This window comes from Aptenodytes forsteri, unplaced genomic scaffold, assembly GCF_000699145.1.
Source record: "Aptenodytes forsteri isolate BGI_AS27 unplaced genomic scaffold, ASM69914v1 Scaffold323, whole genome shotgun sequence".
Lineage (NCBI taxonomy): Eukaryota > Metazoa > Chordata > Aves > Sphenisciformes > Spheniscidae > Aptenodytes > Aptenodytes forsteri.
In genome coordinates, this window is record NW_008795323.1 from 716398 (window position 1) to 737754 (window position 21357).

Consider the following 21357-nt stretch of genomic DNA (forward strand, 5'->3'; position numbering starts at 1 on the left):
AACTGTGAGTCACAGAATCAAGGCCCAGATATTAACTGAAACTAAAGTTCAAAATTCATAGTAGGGTGAGAGTCAAGCATCAATAAATAATTGAATCTCATTTTACAGTAGACTACTGAACTTTAGATTACTTTATACTTATTTTTGAGTAAAGAGGCAAGGAAGAAGTTAACTTTACTACCAATTTGGGTATATCCAAGAGACAAAGTGTTCAGTGTCTAACTGATAGGCCAGTTCACACATATTTCATAGTAACAGTATACCAGATTGTCAGTGAATAAGCAGGGTAAACAAAGCCTGATCTACCCTTTTCAGCCCATGTACAAAGGAAAATAGAGTGATGTAGTCTCTAATAATTTTTGTTTACTGTAAGGGTCTATTTTGTAAGCTTTAGGTCCAGGAACCTCCAGAACTCAAAAAAGAGAAAGTAATTTTTTTTAATTCTTCACATGAAAGTAGCTGAACACTTTCTTATTCAGGGAACAAATAACTTCCCCTTACATTACCACTACTATTTACATACAGTAGTTTTCACACCCTTTTTCACCCTCCACCCATGCAATATGGACAAGGAAGAAAATCCACAAACATACACATCGTACACACTGCCTATGTAGGTATGTAAATAGACACTAAATCCTTAAGATGGATACAATTTGCACTTAGAAGATTTAATTCTTTTTAGAATATCTGTAAAGTACATTACAAAAAGAAAGGACAGACAGCAACCGTTTAGACTAAAGCCGAATTATGTAAGAATTACTGCAGTTATTTTCCACAATCTAGTTCTTACATCAGCACTTGGTAAGAAACTTCCAGGTTTCAAATCACTGACAAAGTCTAAGCACTAAAGCCCAACAGTTGCACTGCTATTGTCAGCAAATACAATGCTGGGGGGTAAAGGCTCTGATAAGGATCAGGGAAAGTGTTATTTTTAAAATGTCTGACTTTGTTGTATTATTAGTTGCTAACTCTGGCAGCTTTGTTAGAATTCAGGTTACAAAAGTATCACTTCAGTATCATTTCTGATACTGCCAATTTTAGCTGAATTTTTGTGATTATTCACAAGGGCTTGGGACAGTCCCAATTCCATACCTTCAGAAATCTTCCTTTTCTAGTAAATACTATACTACTGAAAACTAATTCTTTTAAGCTCAAATTTGTATAAGAAAGCTTATTATAAACAATAATTGAAAAAAACTTTCAATTATTTACAATGATGACAAACTAAAAGTCTAAACTTAAGATTTAAAATCTTGACTCTCGTATTACACTGAGCAAAAGAACAAATTACATAGCTTGATTTGTACCTCCAGAATTCCAAAAAACCCAAATAATTTGAAAGCAGGTCAGAAACAGGAGAGAATTAATGAATTCTTGAAGATTGTATCACATAACTATTTTTCAAATTACTCTCAAACAAATCCATTGCCTTTATTTTATTTCTTATGATACTGAGAGATGAGTTTTGGTGAATCTTCCTTTTACAGCTTAAGAGTTTATCTGCTATAGGCTATCATGCTGTTGCCTTTGCTGCAGCTGCTGGAGTACAGGTCTGTATCTCCGTCAGTATTTAATGCAAAAAACAGGTAAGCTTAAGTTGTTGACGACAGTGGGTTTATTAAACAAAGCCACTGAGGTAGGGAGTATCTTTTACATTTTTCAGTCAAGTATGATACAGGGGCAATAACCTCTAGCTGAACTCATCTGCTGCTATTTTTAAGTATAAAGCATCAAAATCTTTCAAAGTACAAAATAATTTGATTTTTTTTTATAAATGGGACATAATTCATTCAGTATGCATTTAAAACTTACCAGAGTAGATTTGATGCCAACACTTTCAGCTGCCTGAAAAGCCAAAGTGAAATTTCTTCTCTGCATGAGATATAAAACCATGTTAGAAGCCAAGGAAACACTACTTCAAACATAATAAAGTGGTGTTAAGAATGTTCATAGTAACGCTGCTACTTTCAATTCAAATGGAGTCTATAATTTGACCATAGTAATTTAAAAAGAGCCATAGGAATGAACATGTCCTAATGTAATCCAAAAATTTATGTAAAATTTTTATTAATTCCTCATTCAGCAGATAGTGCTGAAAAATCATTGTCAGTGAAGAGTGACTGAATTATAAAATGCTAAAGAATAAATTGTTTATTCTTTAAAAAGCATAAATAAAAAATCTCTTCATGTCTTATATTTTTTTAGGAATTATCATTAATAATACATCTCCAGATAAAATACCAGTAGGTATTACCTATAGCACACTAGAATACACACATATCACTTGAGAAGAGTATCACAGTCACTTATGAGTATGAGAAAGTAGGATGAAACAAAATCCTTGTGATATTGAAAGAGATGAACAAAACGTGTCAAGATACAAAGTCGATGGATTTAAAATCTTTAAGCTTAAACACTTCTTGCTTCCAAAACACGAACTGAAAACACTTCCCAACTGTTTGTGTTAAATAAAATGCCTCAGACTTAAATTTATGACCACCTGTGGGTTTTTTTTCCTCCTTATATCTGTTCCAAAGTTCTGTTTAACTCAATAATCTCATAATATTAAAAGGTTATAATAAGAATAGCAGCAAGGTAGTTTGAAGTGTTTCAATTATGATTCCTAGTAATACTGGGTTTTTTAGAACTGAAATTTGTTCATTCTTCTTTATTAACCCATATTAATTATATAGTCTCGCAGTCCCAGGAATGGGATTTTTAATGTCGTACCTTGTCCTGGCTGTTTAGTTCTTGATAGGGAATATGGGCTGGGAGGTAGGTATGGAGGACTGCACAGAAAGCCAAGCCATCATTCCAGCTACTGCTGAAGTTTGTTATGTCGATATTCTTGAAGGAAAAAAAATACAAACAATATTAAAATCATAATCTAACAAGTATTAGTTCTACCAATCCACTAATACTTGTAGGGTTTTTTTTGTTGTTTTTTTGGTGGTGCTTTTTTTTTTTTTACTATCTTTGAAGAAATCAGCAGAGAAAATGAACAGCCTAATACTAAAGTTCTGTGGTAAGAAACCAAAATCCACTACTACAGAGAACAACAACAAAAAATTCAGTGATAAGAAAGTCAGTTATCTTGTATATTAATTCAAGGTAATATTAAGCTCCCCCTCCCCACCCCCCCCAAATAAAACCCTGCAAAATGTGTGTGTTAAAAGGTGTAAGATGTTGTGCTAGAGAGGGTAAGAGTATAGATTTGGTACAACTGTACACACCAAGACAGAAAAGCAAACGAGTTAGAGGTGTATGCCTAAAATCCCTGAAACAGACCATGTGGTAGTATCTCTGTTAAAGTAAGATTTTACTTTTCTGCTTCTATTGCATTAATATCCAGACAAAATTTCTAACTGAGGACAAGTATTTTGTTTAGATTCCAAAGAAACCATTTTTATACAGAAACTTATGTGAACAAGATCACAAACAAAAATTAAGTTTCAGTTGGAAATAAAGATGTTCCAACAGATTTAACACTGACAGTGGCAGGGAATCATTATCTTTGGGATTGGAATTGAAATTGAAAAATGCAGTCTTGCACTCTTGATCTTTTAGTTCCAGTAGGAAACTCAGTGGCACTGGTAAATGCATCTCCTGAGACTGTATGTATTACTGTAAAAAGAGTCAGCCCAGTCCAAAAGAGTTATGAACAAAATGCCTCAGTGACCTTTTAAATTACTGTATACTTGGCTGTTGGCAGTCAAACAATGGTAAAGAGGCTAAGTGGATAGCAATCAGTTTAAACTTTAATTAAGAAACAACCAGTAACAACAACTCACAGTTTATCTTTTAGACCTTTATGGAGAAATATAAATATGCTTTAATATCTAACTCACTTAACTGGGCTTAAGCAGAAGCTAACCAGCTCCCCTACTTAGCTTTTAAAATTTTAATGCAGCAGGTACTATAACCTCCAGTCACAGAATTGCAGAAACAATCACACAAGTCAACCCTTCACCTGACAGCAGTTTAATAGTCATCACCTGTCTTTGACAAGACACTAAAACTTGTCATTCCTAATGCAGAAAAATCCACCTGGAATCAGTGTTACTGTGCCACGCAGGCTGGGAACGAAAGCAGCTGTATTTCTTGTCAAACGAATTATTTGAATTACAAATGGAAAACAACTGCAATCCCCTCCAACAGAGGAAAAAAACAAAACTAAAGGCAATTTCTAGAAGAATGTGAGGGAAATCTCCATTTCCTGCTCAGCTTTAGCACTTTTTATACAAAGTCCACCAAATGCAGGTTCAGACTCTGGTGACGTAAGCGTACGTGCTCGGGCTCACAATGCCCAAGGCAGTGGTCTGAGCCTCGCCTGCCGTCCTGCTGCCTGCTTGCAAACGGAAATGTCATTGTTGGAGACCCCCAGTCTGTGGGAACATGTTCTTCACACAGCTTCCTCAAGCCACAGGGGTGGGAAAATTTAAAAGCAAAAGCAAAAAAAAAAATGAAGCTCTCCCTCCTTTCTCCTCAAGAGAGACAGGAAATTGGATTTAAATTAATGCTTGGTTAAAACTTTTTCAATGTTGCTTAAATTAGGCAAACAAATGCAACACACAGTACAAGGCTTTTTTGTATCAGAAATAGTGTGGCCAGCAGGAGTAGGGAAGTGATCGTCCCCCTGTCCTCGGCCCTGGTGAGGCCGCACCTCGAATACTGTGTTCCGTTTTGGGCCCCTCACTACAAGAAAGACACTGAGGTGCTGGAGCGTGTCCAAAGAAGAGCAACGAAGCTGGTGAAGGGTCTGGAGCACAAGTCTTATGAGGAGCGGCTGAGGGAACTGGGGTTGTTTAGCCTGGAGAAAAGGAGGCTCAGGGGAGACCTTATCGCTCTCTACAACCACCTGGAAGGAAGTTGTAGCGAGGCAGGCGTCAGTCTCTTCTCCCAAGTAACAAGCGATGGGACAAGAGGAAACGGCCTCAAGTTGTGCCAGGGGAGGTTTAGATTGGATATTGGGAATAATTTCTTCACCAAAAGGGTTGTCAAGTATTGGAACAGCTGCCCAGGGAAGTAATTGAGTCACCATCCCTGGAAGCATTTAAAAGACATGTAGGTGTGGTGCTTAGGGACATGGTTTAGTGGTAGACTTGGCAGTGCTAGGTTAACGGTTGGACTTGATGATCTTAAAGGTCTTTTCCAACCTAAACAATTCTATGATTCTATGAAAAAAAGGGGAAAAGTTTCAGATTGTTAAAGCCAATAAATTCCTACTTGTGTCTGTTTACAAAGTTACTTTTTGAAAAGTTATTTCACCCTACCCTGTAAGCAGTAATGCCTCAGATCACATCTGTATCAATCACATGGATAAAGGTAGGGAGAGGGGCTTTTTCTTGTCACAGTGTTGTGGTTTAATCCAGCAGGCAGCTAAACGCCACAAAGCCATTCACTCACTCCCCCCCCCAGTGGGATGGCGGAGAGAATCGAGAAAAAAAAAGTGAAATTCGTGGGTTGAAATAAAGACAGTTTAATAGGACAGAAGAGGAAGGGAAAATAATGATAAAAGAATATACAAAATAAGTGATGCACAGTGCAATTGCTCACCACCCGCCGACCGAGGCCCAGCCAGTTCCCAAGCAGTGGTCACCTCCGCTGGCGAACTCCCCCCAGTTTATATACTGAGCGTGACGTCCCATGGTATGGAATATCCCTTTGGGCAGTTTGGGTCAGCTGTCCTGGCTGTGCCCCCTCCCAGCTTCTTGTGCACCTCCAGCCTTCTCGGTCAGTAGAACAGTCCTTGACTAGTGTAAGCACTGCTTAGCCACAACTAAAACATCGGTGTGTTATCAACATTATTCTCATCCTAAATCCAAAACACAGCACTGTACCAGCTACTAGGAAGAAAATTAACTCTATCCCAGCCGAAACCAGGACACACAGTCATCTGTGGCAAGCTAGTTATAAAAATCAAATATGAACAACCACGTTTCCTTTGCTACACAATCTACTGAGGGAGAAAACCCGGTCCTGGTTTTCACCCCTTGGCTGAAATATTCTCCATCCTTCCCCAGGATGGCCAAGTGATGTGGGAAGGGGAGGAGAAAGATGTACATTGGCACTGTCACAAGTTAAACACAGATCTGCTCAGACACACATGCATGCATTGAGCCAAACTATAAAGAAAAAAAAAAATCGTACTAGTTAAAGCTACTGAAGAGCATTAGCAAATTTTTAAGTCTCAGGACTACAAGGATAGATATGACATTCCTTATTAAAGTAAGAAGGAATGCTGAAGCATTGTTGAATCTGATTAACAGTTTCTAACACACGTGTTTCCAATCTAGTGACTTAATGCTGGATATAGTTTCAGTAAGTACCTGTTGAATTGGTATTATTGCAGAATATACTCTATTTACCATAGACCAAGAGTCCATTAAAGTCAGTCACCAGTCACTCTACAAATAAAATAAAGTTTGATAGTACCTTGCCTCACAGAGCTTACAATGTCTTTTTTTCTCTCCCAGGTTGCTCCATGCATTTCAGAGGAAGAACAGCAATATTTATTTGAAAATTTAAGAGTTTGAGCCTGAACACCACCATCACTGAAGCACAGATGAGATCTCAGTACTGAAAGAGGGATGGAAAGGGTACACAGCCTTCAAAGTGAGAACAATAGCTTATATCGGAAATGAGAGAGCACAGAGAAAGGAAAAGCAAACAGTGCAATACTGTTAAAGCAATGCGTTTGAATAGTGATCTTTGCAACAGTCAGGATGGACATCAACAGGCCAGAATGCATTCATCAAAATTAGAAAATAGGATGCTGCGGTGATGTGTATGAGATCATCAGAACCTACATCTGAGGTTTGACCCTGTGGATGAAGAAGGAAGACTTGTGCTCAGAATATATGAAGAAAGAAATTGCAAGGTATCGAAACAGTCTGGATGAGCTAGAAAATAGACCTATAGAAAAACTGGGGTTGAAGACAGAACTCTTCACTTACTTTAAAAACCAGGAGGAGTGCTCACCTCCAAAATCTAGAGACATTTTTCATAGTTCTATAAGTATATTCCCTCACCCCAACATGTGAGCAAGAAAAACAGGATAAAATTGTGCTGAAAATGGTAAATGAAACTAAAACAAGAGAAAGTCATCTTCCCTTAAACATTATAATTGTATAAACTAAAAATTTCACTTTAAATATTAGTAGCATCCATAGAATGTTGAATTTGGAATATAAACATTGGAAAAAAGGGCCAGTTAAAAAAGTTCACCTACAAGTTTGGTTGGTTCTCAAAAATAACTTGGAATACCCTATTTTTCTACATCTTCCTGTAGGGCCCAGCTTTTATTATTAAGACAACAAGCAGAAAACAAACCCATCATCCAAGAATCTTAATGTATCCAGAGAAGCTGAATTAAATACAACGGAAGGAAACAATTAAAAGGGACTGGTTTCTGTTTCCAATTGCTCTGAGCATTATGAAGTATTATTACCTCTCAGACTAAAAAAGTATAATATTGGTCAGACACTAAAAAACAAATCTAGAAACTGGACAGACTGTCATTTAAACTGAAAATTTGATTTTTTATGTAGGGCTTTGAGCACATAACTGGCACATTTAAATACAGCACAATTCTATTTCCCAAATGCTTTTAACTACTTGTGGTTTTTTGAAAAAGCTTGGTCAGTATAATGAAATCAATCTTGCATTAAGCTCTTATTTCTCAAAGAATTGACGGTAAACAGAACATCAGCCTAAAATCTCTGACATAATTTCTTCTTTGTTACTGCTTTTATTAAGTAATTGGCTGTATTAAGAGTTTCTGCTGGAATCTAATCCGGAATTTTTCTTCAAGCCATTTCAGACCACAAAGTATTAAAGCAATTGAAGGACATACTTTCAGATAAACCGTCAAATGAGGAAAAAGCCTTTCTAGAGATAGGTGAACTAGAAGGAGATTTATCAGTCCTTGTCTATTAATGTTTAATACTTAGGATGGGAGTGAAGTCACCTCTAGCATTTGGAAGAGATTTTTTTAAAAAAAGGCAATTCTAACAAAAGGAGTTAAGCAACAGGCTGTCGTCATAAAAAGATCTGTGGAAGACACTTTCCAACCAGGAATAAAAAACAAAGTTAAAAATTTGTAAGACGCTTCTAGAGACAGAGCATAAGAATATAACATTTTACATAATCAAACATGCCAAATTCTATAGTCCATTCTACAGCCATGACAAAGAGGAGAAAAAAAGATGGTAGGGGAACATCCTGGTGGATCCACAACAAAAAACATTTCAAGCATGACTCATTTCAAGGTCCTATTAAACTGCGAAGTGGAGGGTAGGAGCAGTCACCACAGAATGAGTATTCCCTTGCACTCACATGGGGGGGGGGGGGGGGGGCGGAGAAAAGAGTAAGAAGATTCTTCCTGAAACAAGGTTGAAATGTAATAATAACAAAACAATCCATCAGCTTAGGCTAAAATACAATAGTGGTTAAACAGTAAATTTGAACTGGATGCACAATCAGAGGAGCATCCTTGCAGTAAAGAAGGCAAACTGTATCCTGAGCTGCATCACTAAGAGTACAGCCAGCAGATCAAGGGATGGGATTCTTACACTCTACTGGGCCCTTGTCAGTCTACACCTGGAATACTGTATAGAGATTTGGTCCCCCCAGTTCAAAATAGTCATTGAAGAATAAAAAAGGGTCCACAGCAGAGAGTTATCAAGATGATTAGATGGTTGGAGAACTTGACAGATGAAGAAAGGTTGAAGGAACTTGGTTTATTCAGCCTAAAGAAGATTCAGGAGAGATGTAATCAGTCTTCCAATGTCTAAAAGGCAGTTAGAGAGAAGATGGAGGTACTCTCTTCACAAGGACACATGGTGACAGGACAAGATGCAACAGGCACAATTTCTTTTCAGGGAAATTTTGTCTGGATATAAGAAAAAAAGTCTTCACCATGAAACAATTAAGCATTGGAATAGGTTGCCCAGAGAAGTGGAGGAATCTCCCTCACTAGAAACATTCTAGACTGCTTAACGGGGCTCTGCATAACATCAATTTAAGGTCTGTCCCAACCTATGACTTAATCACAATTTTAAAGTGTTTTTAACCAGTGTAGTGCTAATTTTGAAATTGTCTCCTATTGCTTTTTGCAATAATCCTAAATTAACCGAGGGTCTTCCATAATGAGTGAAAATACCTTTTTTTTAAAAAGCAAGAAACAGATATTGACTATTATAACCCAGTGATTCAACTTTCTTCTTCCCCGCCCCCCCCCGAAAACCCCACAGATAACAAAACCTGCAAACACCAAAACCCCCCAACTATAGAAACCATGGTTTCTAACATAGTTACAAACTAAGAACAAAGTTATTTTAACTATCTCTACAGCAGACATATCCACAGCTGTCTTCAATCTCCCTGAACTATGTATATTACAATTTGAGCAGACGAGCATACTCCATAGCAGCTATTTCTCCATCCCTTGCTCTGCACAAGGAGGAGAGGTTCCCACATCCCAACTCAGTTTGGCTCACAAATGAGTTAGGACATGGAGAAAATAAAAACATGTGTCTATGTCTCTGTTGTATTAGTTAATGAAATAAGTGGGCTAAGAAAGCAAAAGCATTAATATGATTCTGTACTATAATATATTAAACCATTAAAACAAGATTTGAGGTTTAAGTGTACAGACCTTGGCAGGCTTCTTCCCATGGCAGAAAATTACGATTAAAAAGCTTTTAAAAGCTTTTAAAGACACATACACACAAAAGAAAAGAGTATCCATTTAAAAAATTAGACAGGTAAACTACAAAATAACTGCTATCCACGCTCCATTGAATCAGGATTCACTGATTCTCAAATCGTGGATTAAAGCTGAGGCTATCAGTACTTCTGGCAGTAGGTGAGAACATAAAAGTATTTCTGGAATAGACCTAACAGCAGTCCCAACTACTGCCTCTTCAATCCCAGCTTCTGAAAAGGCAGTAAATGGCAAATATAAACCATCAAACCCCTTAAATATTGACTGTTAATGTTTCTTTCCATACAAAAGACATTATTTTTTGGTTTTGGCACAAAAAAGAACCATAAAAGGAGCAGTCATTCTCAAAAAAAACAATAATAGCTTCAGACATTAACATTTGAAGCACTTACAGAGATACAGACAGCTTCATAATTTATTCTAAATTTTGTTGTAATTAAGTGTAACAAGTTGACATCTCTCTTGTATCAGAATCCAATCCAAACAGAAAAAGGAAGTATGTCCTTCCTTAACTCAACAATTTTTGGCTAAAGCATCACAGCTTAAACCAAGGAGAGAAGTGTTTTGGCAGCCTGACTGCTTGGATGAATCAACCAGACAGCACCAGGGAAAGCATGCACACCCTGGAATCATTATTTGAACATAGGCTTACATAAGCACATAGTCTTGTCCTCTTTTTGTGCTTTTTTTAAAATCAATATAATACTTTGAGTAGAATATGATCTAGCTTAGTTTTGATAAAGATGTGTATATAAGAACAGGTTTAAAAAAAGGCAACCCGAACCATCTTTTACCCTTAGCTTTGTTCCTCTACACTTATTACTTGAGTACAAATGAAAACATTGCTTGATTTCAGGGTACATTCAGCATAGCATTAGGTACACATACATTCATATTCAATCACACTGCTCAATCACTAAACAATTTTACTGTTTATTGCTGCCATGTAGATAATAAGTTTTAAATTTTTTTGTAAGACATAAGCTTTGATCTGTATAGGAGGTAGAAATTAGGTGGTCTTTCCAGAAAAAGCAGCATTGCATGAATTAGAGGACAGGTACAACAAGGCTACATTAAGGAGGTCTTCCAGTATATCTGTAATTAGGAAGCGTGGAAAGCTTAAAGAAAGGTTAAAAAAAAAATTTAGTCTATTCTTGCTGCTATCTTGTGACAATTGCTTTTTTGGTGTCAGACTTCTGGAAGTGAATTAGCTCTCAGTATGCTGACAAAAAAAGGAAAATAAATTGAAATATTGCTGTAGATAAGAATGGGTAAGGATGTGTGTATCCTGTTTGTTGGTCCCCTTCTTAATGTGAAACATGCATGCTCACATCCTTTTTTTGACTTTTATTAGTTGTGTACTCAAAATGAAAGTAGCTGTGTTCCAGCTAGGGTAAATGCTCCGTAACAGCTGGATGGGATTACTTTATGCTTTGAAGATATCTGGAATTTATGACAGTTTTATGACACTGCACATATTTTAGAGGAGCCAAGAGGATTCTCTTCCCTCTGGAAAATGCAGCACTTGGCGCTGTACTCTGAATCAGTATGTCAGATCCTGAGTAAGCTAACACATGATCAAATTTCAAGTATTTTGTGTCTGTTCATCTGAAAACTAAAGGTGATTCGTTCCTCCTTTATCTAAATGCTTAAAAAAAACCCCTTATCTTAAGAGAGCAACTCTCCTCTTTCATGGCTTAGGGATCTGTTCAGCCCTGAATATAATTAAACTCAGTAACTTAGTGAGTGCAATACTGTCTAGACTGAACAGGCTCTAGATGAAAGTTAATACAGAACCTGCCTGCTGTTAGTTCTGCAATGACTTTCTGCAGATGGCCACCCTCCAAACCTAAGCTTCAAGGAGAAATTCTGCTTGCAAACAACATTCAGACAGCATGTATATTAAAAACAACAACATAGTAAGAGAAAAAGCCATACAGTTTTTTACATCAGTAAGAATTTCTCTTATTTTCATTGGCTATTTGAACCTTAATTTTTTTATTGAGGTACTCTTAAAAAAATACCAGATTTGGAACACAGTTAAATATTGTTTCACCACTACATTTCAAGAAATCTGTTCATTTATTCCCCTCCAAATTTGCTTGAATAAATCAAGAAAACTGTACAATGAAGTAATTTATCATAGTTTCGTAACAGGATTAGATATTAGCTTGTTTATCGTAATGCATTCACAAAAAAGAAAGTCTTAAGATTCCTTTAAAAATTCTGCAATATGGAACTACATATTTGTCAGAGGTGGAAAGCGCAGTTTGGCGTAAATGTCTGTGAATGTGTGTGAAGGGCTTTAAATAAAATCCTTCCGCTATAATGGTCTGAAATTAGAGCTTCACCACACTATCATCTTTGAATTATTTAGCATTCACAAAATTTCAAGCTTCTAAAAACAGAGATACTTAAGAGTTTTAATCAAAAGCTTGAAAGTAATTTCCTAGAGGGGATAGGAGAGCAGAAGTTATTCTTCCATTTTATTTGAGCAGACAAAAAAACCCAACTAGTTGTACCAAGCAATTAAGTAGTACTGTATTCTCAAGTACCATGTGAATAAAGGAAACCTTCTCTCTGTGAAACAGTACAGACCTTGGTGTGTTGTTTGTTTTTTTTCCTTCTTTAGTATTTTCAACACATGGAATAAAAAGCAGCTCAAGAGCTACAGCTGGCCTCCAAGCAGAATAATGTTCAATCCTATGCTGCTGCTCATTTACAAGGGTATACCAGCTACATCATACCTTGTTTTTAACATTTTAAGCCACTGGTAACTCACCTATAACTCTGTACACTTTAAACAAAATTTTTGAAATTAAGATTTGTATCTGGCTATTTGTGTGATTACTACTTATTAACCCATGTATAAACCAGAAATTAATCTATTCTCCAATATCCAGTGAAAAAATATAATCCCAGAAATGAAAGGTAAAGCAATGCCAGGAGCAAACATGGCTCTGTTAGAAATCGGGCTTTAACTCAATGTGCATGCTTCCATCTTCTCTATGAAACACCAACAGCTGAAATAATTTTCTATAAATATTTTACGTATAATTTTCTACAAATATTTATGTATGCATAAAAACCTACAGCTGTGAGACAGCACCTCCAGGTGAGAGGGAGAAAACAAGACAAAAAAAGTGATTGTGGTTGGCAACTGATGAAGAAGTAACCACATCTTTCCATGTTGGCAAAGACATACTTGAAAAATACTGGCTTACAGGGCTGAGTTTTACTTAAATATTGGTAGTTTAATTAGATCTGCATTAGAAACAAATTGATATAATATGAATAGGATAAAATTAACAAAAGAATTATTCTGAAACAAAAGCCTTCTAAGACTCTTTTCCTTGTTTCCAAATCATGGTTAAAATCTTCAAGGTCATTTTAGAACTTGTCACAGACTCAATTTGCCAGTATTTTTCCTTTAACCTGTTATATTTGTAACTAAATAAATAATAGCTAGCATTGATTTAAATTGGTAACAGGATACAAATTGGTGACTAGAAAGAAAGTGGACCTACTGCTATTCCTACAGAGGAAAAGGCTGGGATATTTAGGACTCCTCTGTTCTGTGTGGCTCACACAGCAGCTCAGAGACTGAAGACAGATCGTCAGTCAGCATGCAGGTAGCTCTAAAAAGTATGTGCTGGCTCTTGCCCAGATGCTAAGCCAAACAAAAGCAAACAGTGGTATAGAAGAAAAGTGGACGTTATAATGATGGGAAATGCTGGGGATAAAAGGGAATTGTGGCAGCGTATAAGACACTAGGAGGAGCTGGAGGTAAGAAAAGGTACCCTGTCAATATTTGGGCGACAGGGAAGAAGGAAGAGAGCTAGAGTACCTTAAGTAGGACTGAATGAGGAAGGGAGATGTTAATTATTCTGATGCTTGTTTACTGTTTGTCAGTTGTGAATCCACATAGTTTTAAAATTAAATTAAAACTAAGCAGAGCTTCAATTTTTTAAAAAAAAGATCCTTATCTGGCATTGATAACGTTGTTGAAATGCCAGAAAGCTGGATAAGCACTATTCACAATGAATACAATCCTAGATATGTTTAGAACAGTAGAACACCACTAACATGGTGTTCAACCAGAACTGAATTTCAGGGGATACTGAAAATAATCAAATTCTGTACAACAAAGAAATGAAAAATGAGTGTGTGTAAAGCAAAAGTTAGTTTTTGGAGAAGAATGTCTTAATATAACCTCCTGATATGATCCAGCTCTTTCAAAAGAAGGCATGCATTGGTTCTACAGATGCTATATGCTATGGTTTCTCAGTAGCAACACAAGCAGAGAACCATATTACAGTTGTTGAAGCAAGTACAGTAAGTCTCAAAACCTATTCTTCTACTAGTGTTTATAAAACTCAAGTAATTATAAGCAGCAATCTAGATAAACAAAAGCATGCTCTTGCATGTGTACACAACTACAGAATGAAAAGTTTAGAATATTTTCTATTACTTTTCCTAACCAGATAAGGAAGCTGTTAAATTCATCTTTCATTTCAAGACAATATGGGAAAATATTTTTGCATTCAGTTTTAGAGGATTTATAAAGAAATATAACATCCTGCCTTTTTTAAAATGTGGGGAAGGAGAAAGGCTCTTTCCACAAAGAAGCTTATCCTCAGAAATAGCACAGTTTAGTACTAGACGTGCCACAGGAAGAGGGGGGAGGGCTTATATCACAAGACTGTCCATTGTACTGAAAGATGACTTTTCCTATGGATGGGTGATCATCCTGTTATGCGGCTCTTAACTTCCTCCTGCATTGTGAGTCTCAAGTCATGGAAAGAGTAAAGTTCTTAAACTGAAGATTGTGTTGGGAACTCCAAACACTTTCAATACAAGTTAATCAAACAAATACATCATGGTCAGACTATTAACATCCTGGTTTAGTTTGCTGAAGCCACTATTCTTTTGAAAAAATAATGTAATCAGGAGAACTCTGGATAGTTATCTTGTTAGTTCTTTTGGCTTCTGATAACATTTGGACTAACTGAAAAAAAAAGTCTGGAACCGCAGTAAAAAGCCAAGTTCAAAATGCAAGACAATGCAACCTTCACAAAACAAACTGTCCCTAAATAGAGACTAAATGGGAGCACATTGAAAGATCCAAAAAACCCCTACACTAATTACCTATCAAAACCCCCCTCTCTGAAATTCAAGAAATGGTATTCCAACTGCATTGGGAAACATTAATTTAAACCTTAAGTTACTAAAGTTTCAGTAACAGTTTCAAAAGTGTAATCTGTAAAAGGCTGTTTTAAAGTGCCTCAATAGGAGGTCAGCTGCCCCCTTAAGAAAAAAGCTATTATCAACATGGAGCAAAGCGACTAAAGAGCTATTAATGTTAGTTAGGTTAGGACTTGTAGCATGTGTTCCAAGAAGAGAGTACAGTACATACCAGTGCCATTGCAATCTATGCAGTCAACTGTGGAGCAGCCTGGTTTATGCCATTGGCAGATTCTAATGTGTTGCAGCTAGAAGTATGCTACGTTAAACAGCTCTACAGTTACCTGATATCCTTCTGTTTTTTTCTGGCACCACTTCAGCAAGGCATTTCTCTTGGATCCTCCATATTCTCTTGCTAGGGCAGACAAGGGATCTTTCCTCTCTTCCCTAGGAACAAGGCAGAAGTGCAACTCAGAGCTTGTAACATATCTTTTGCAACAGAAATACATATTGTAAAAACTTTAAAAAAAGGACAAATTAATGTCACAGTGAAAGTAGTAAGGCACAGCACTACTGACTGAAAAATAGAACACACAGAAATACCTGCAGAGACTTAAGAGTTATTTTGGAGTAATTCTTTCACTAGCAAATTATCCTTCTTTTTCCTTCAAACTTTTTTTTCTAGGTCTTTCAACCTCAATGATTTTTTTTTCTAAGAGTTCAGAAAATTAAACTCACAACATGGTAAGTTTCAGCTTGAACCATTAAGCTAACTCAAGTGACTTTATTTTGTATTTAGAAAGAGAATAAACTGATGCTATCTCTTTTGCATCTCATGGCTGATTACAAATGTCACCTTGAAACAACACGTTTGCATATTAGCATTTGCCTGAGATCTGGAGTTCTTAAAAAAGAGGGGGATGATTTAACTAGGTTGATCTGCCATTTGATATATTGGCACAATAATGATTCACTTTTTTTGAAATAAGAATGTTCAATTACCAATAAAATCTATCAATTAATTTCACTTCCAGTCTGTCAAGCTTACCTTACGTCATTTTTTCTTTAAGGAAGGATTGGGGAAGAAAGGAATGGTCATATCTGGGTTGACCAGTTTTTCACGAGTCTTACATTACAGACATCCCTTTACCAGGCTTCAGAAACCAGTACTTAGATTAAAAAAATATATATTATAGAGGTTAATACTTTTGTAGTGGCCTAGTTACATGATTCAGTATTTCTACAGACACTATAGTGAACAGTCTCTGACAAAAAGACTAGGTATTACACCATTATGGAGCTTAGTTACTGGACGTAAAGTGTGCCAGCAGTTGTTCTTATTTTTAATAATTTCCATTTGGAAAATTAAGATCACTATCAGTGAATCCATGCTGCAAAGATTTCCTCATCTGCCATTTTTTAAAGACTTCTATGCAGATGTAAGCAAAATTCCCACAACATCCACAAAGATGATACCTTAAATTACTCCTTTCGGATATTTCCAAAAAGGGATACAGGTTGTATACATTCACTCTCAAACCTTTAACTCTTTGTTCTTTACAACCCATTTGGTGACTGGAAAGAGGGGTGGAGGGTGGAAATACGTAGTATTTTCAGCAGATTCTCTGCTGCAGATTTACAGGTAGCAATTCTCCAGGTCCTGCTAGGGGAAAAGAAAGCATCCAGGGGATGTGGATTTCTTCATGCATGTGTGCTACCAACGGAACACCAGAGACTGTTCCACATATCAGCATCTGTCACTCAACGCATAAAAGAAGAGAACATGTGCCAACATACAGTGAAATGTTCTAAGGCACTAATCTTAAGTACATGTATTGCAATTTGCTTGGCCAGTCTTCACTGAAATACAGTTGGCAAGATCTCAAAGTTGCTTAGAAAGAGATATCAGTGGTGGCATTTGAAACATCCATGAAAATATATGCACAGCAGAACAGTAAACAGGAAACAGTAAGTGCCTTTCAGCATGGAAGATAGCAGTATGAGCCTTCAAACCTAACTGCTAATCTCAGAGAGATTTAACATGACAAGGAAGTTGCTAATTGTGTTATTTTAAATATGAAATAAATGATCTGAATAAGTTACTGTATCTAAACTTCATAGGTACCACACAGCCAGAATGATGCTTCAAGAAATGCTGTACTTCAGTTCTTAAATCAGTACATATTTCAACAACCCAAACTGGTGTATTTTTTTCATTGGTGATTGAAACAAATAACAATGGGATTGCATATTCAATCTACAACGAAGATTATGCAACACTACAAGAACTTTAAAACAGAGATTTGGGACAACATACGAGAACTCAAATGAAAAGCTCCCTCTCTTTACGCTAAACATACTGTTTAGCCATGAGGGAGCTGTACAGCCTGTTCTCAAATTCCAGTAAGAGCACATGGTTTATATCAGGTTCTCACAGTTATGAAAACACTGCTGAAGAAAATAAATTAGCATAAGTTGTACAATGAAAAATTGTTTGATATATAAATCTTACAAGTTAGTATATTAGGTCAACTGTATTCCAAATCAAGGAGCCAACGAAGTTTCAACTAGAACAGGGAACCGTAAACTGCAAGTATTTGTTTTAGTGAACTATAGCAATAACTATTTATTTTACAACAACTTTCAGAAAAAGGTAGGGGAAAAAAGAGAAACCTGACCACATAACAAACTGAAGTCCAGCAGCGACATTCTGAGGACAGTTCCAAAGAGCGTGCTCATCACCGCGCACCCACTGCTGCAGATTCCACTACTGAGTCTTCTTGTAGGGCTTAGCATTGCAGTCAATGGTTGGGCAGCATAGTAAAGATATTGTAATTATAACTGTATGATTTTACCATGAAATGCCACACTATTTGCTACAGTCTGCAGGCTGCCATCAATGCAATTTTATACATTACCAGTTCAAAGTTCATATACAGGTGTTTTAGTCTTTTTTTTTTTTTTTTTTTTTGGATGTACTCAGTCTAAATTTAGGTGCTAACACACACAATATTATTTGCTGCTGGTAAAGTACCCACAGATCCAAACTCAATTTAATTTCTGCACAGTGAACGGAGAGCATCACTAAGGCATGCCTCAGCTGATTTCAGGGAAATAATTTTCAATAGCACCCACAGCTGTAAATAACTTCACAATTTTATAATGTAGTTATTACATATTGCCAAGGTCTCAGAACATTAAGGGTTTAATATTTCTGCTGTACAAAAGCTTTGTCAGAAAGCTCTGTGTTAAATGGTCTTGAGAAAGTCCTTTAAGCTTCATCTGCCAGTTTCCCAATCTATGAAGGAGGGCTAAGTACATACTTCACTTGCATAACACGAGGCTTAAATACTTTGAAGTCCTTTGACTGATAACACTACAGATAGGAAAAGTTTTAAATTTACCACAGACTTATCTTTTTATTTTACTAATGAAAGGGGGTTGCCTGGCCATTTGTTACTTAGACTTGCATTATGATTTCATCTGTGGGACAAATAACCCAGGCCCATTCACTCGTGGCTATTTAGAAGACTTGGCAGTGTCTGGAATTAAGACCTAGTCATGCTGCTTTTTGTCTTCGGCTGTGATTACAAAAGTTAAGGTTTATCATGTGGTCTCCCTGGGTCCAAGCCACTCTGAAAGATTTGTTCAACATGCCATAAGCTCATTTCTTGAATTTGGCTTCATAGTATTTTGAACTGATATGATCCTATTATTTAGTGACATGACTTAGCTTCGTTTTCTAGTGGAGCATAAAGTTTTGGTATTAACCTCATAAGCTCTAAAAAGCCTAACTTCTGGTCTAACTTTCAAAACATATACTGAGCTGCAGAAAACACTTTCTGAAGCTCTCAAAGATTATTGAAGATTGTTATTGTATGGGTGGCAGTAGATTCTGCAGTCTTAGTGCCAATATTATATACTAGATATATGCAGACAGAGCTATGAAATTAACACATTTCAGTGCACCACAAAAAAGGGTTTTTACCTTATTCGACTTCTGGTTGTAGGCGTGACTGATGCCGTAGGGGAAGATGAGAGTGACAGCTGTGGTGAGGTGGTACCCATTGCCATGAGAGATGCTGGAGATGCTCCATCAGGTGCACTGATATCCCGTTTGATTTCTTCACTACTTCTTCGAGAGACTGAGTGGGAAAATGCCCATATATTTATCGTTTGCAAACATAAAACCTTTCAAACTCATTCTTGCTCTCTGACAAGCATTAGTTCAGAAACCATGCATGGAAACCCATATACAATACTAGGCTTCAACATTTTTCTTTGTACTTTCCACTTAGGAAATATCAAGGATTTAGACTGCACTGCCAACATTTATGATCAAGCCTGTATCTTGAAGCAAAGAAAATTTGATGAATGTATCTCAATGGAACATCGCTACTTCCATTTGCAAGATTTTATGAATGAGAAGGAATTTTAACAACAAACCATTTAATTTTTCTCTGGTCCATGTAGTTATGTGGCTAAGCTTCAAGTAGTTAAGAAAAAAGAAAACCAAAACAGTTTAGAGATGACAGCTGCTTTATTTCCACTTAATTTTAATCAAGAATTGGCATGTATGTGATGCTCTGGACATTAATTAAATATCCTCAGCAAGCAAATCAAAGATTGACCTGAGACCATTCATCCATGTTCCACAGAGAAAAGGACAAACAATTTTTCTTTCGAACGAAAGCACAAGCATTACACGCTGTAAAACCAAATTTGGAATGGTAATGTTTTCTCTGCGTTGAAGAGTTTACAGTTAAAAGTATGAGGTTTGCCTTTTATACCTAAATAGTCACCATTGTTTATGTTTGTGCAAATCCACATATATCAGAGGCTTATCTTCTAATGACTTGGGGCAAGTACATTAATTTATAAATACTAGACAAAAGAAGTTGAGGAAAAAACACTTCTTTTTTTTCCCGGAGAAATCAAATGATCTAAAACACATTTTCTTCTTGAAACCATTTACTCAAATATAGGTGTTTTTAAAAAATATTTCTCTCAAATTAGTTCTGCCTAGTTTATAGAAAGTACCATTTTCACAGTATCACACTATTTGTACTATAGATCTTAAAGATTTGTTTTTAGAAGCCCCTGCTGATACTAAGACATCAGCTTGATAGTAAACTAACACTCTACATAAACTTCTCTTCAGCAACTCTATTTTTTAAAAATCCAAAGTTAACATCAAATGTGCAGCAAACACTATGATTAATACTGAAAAATATTTGTAGGTTATGCCAGTCACAAAATGGACTATTTAAAAATGATTCACTGCAAACATTCTTTTGTCCTACAGAATGGGTAGAAGTTTTGCTAGGTAATATGGGAAAACATTCATATGCATTAGATAATGTATAATGATGCATTTGTTACCTAAAAAGAACAATCGTCCTATTTTAAACCATTGAAAATAATTCTTTCCACAAACAAAAATGGAATTGCTTAATTAGAGAACAATAATATGCTTCTCTGTTTCATTCACTTAAAAAAAAATAATCCTACATCCAAGCAGTAAAATGTAGCAGCCAGGAACGGTTTGTTTCCTCATATATACCTTGCACACCAAAATTATTTGTGATACAAGGAAAGATGACATGGAAGTTGTCTGTTAGATGCATGATTCATACTCGTCCATCTGGTATGTTGGTGCAAGTCATATATGCAACTTTAGTTTCTTTCCCCAAATATTTCAACAGAAAACTTGAACACTGAAAAATATGCTATTCCAAATATCCAAATAGAGGTTTTTTGACAAGAGCTTGATGGTCTGAAGACCAAAGTTTTCTCTTGAAAAAGTAAAGTATATCTGTAAGTACAGTGTTGGAATCAGAGTTCCTGATTTTACTAATCATCCAAAAAACGTGGTATTACCAGAAATAGATTTGGCACTTTCCATAGCAGGTACTCTTGGCAAAGATGCTGGCCTGCTGGTAGAAGATGTTCTCAACAAATGTTCTGGACAAAGAAAAAGAAGAAAGAACACGATTAACAAAGATTCCAGTTAAATGTAAGACATTTAAGTATGAGTCATGAACATTGTCTACCAGTGGCTGAGTTTGGCGGTTTTAGTGAGAGCAACTGATTTTATCTGTATGAAAAAGGCGGCCTAAATTTGCTCATTACCAATGAAGATCACCATGAATACATCATGATCTTCTCAATCCTTTTTCCCTAAGGCCTCTTACTAACCCACTTGCCCTGGTCTATAAAAAATGAATTGTTAAACCAAAAGGCTGAGCAAGCAATCCCCATTTAGCACATGGCCAAAAATATTCAATATGCCATTCACAACGTGGATTGGTAAAGCAGATTGCTTTGTCCCTTATGTGACTTTTTTCTTCCTTTGGTTTGTTGGGTTGTTTTTTTTTATTTTTTAAATAAAAACATGGGTTTTTTTCCCTCCCCCGTGCAGTTGAGTCAAAAAGGTGCCTTTA

General features: G+C 36.3%; 1 protein-coding gene across 1 annotated transcript in view; it reads right to left on the reverse strand.

The window, feature by feature from the left end:
* SPECC1L (sperm antigen with calponin homology and coiled-coil domains 1 like) overlaps positions 1 to 21357 on the reverse strand; it is a 56135-nt gene that overhangs the window by 5496 nt on the left and 29282 nt on the right. Inside the window, exons 10-14 of the mRNA XM_009279983.2 lie at positions 20795 to 20878; positions 18903 to 19059; positions 15259 to 15361; positions 2734 to 2850; positions 1816 to 1875 (exon numbers count right to left, since the gene is read on the reverse strand). Coding sequence (XP_009278258.1) covers positions 1816 to 1875; positions 2734 to 2850; positions 15259 to 15361; positions 18903 to 19059; positions 20795 to 20878 — 521 coding nt within the window. The remainder of the gene's footprint in view (positions 1 to 1815; positions 1876 to 2733; positions 2851 to 15258; positions 15362 to 18902; positions 19060 to 20794; positions 20879 to 21357) is intronic.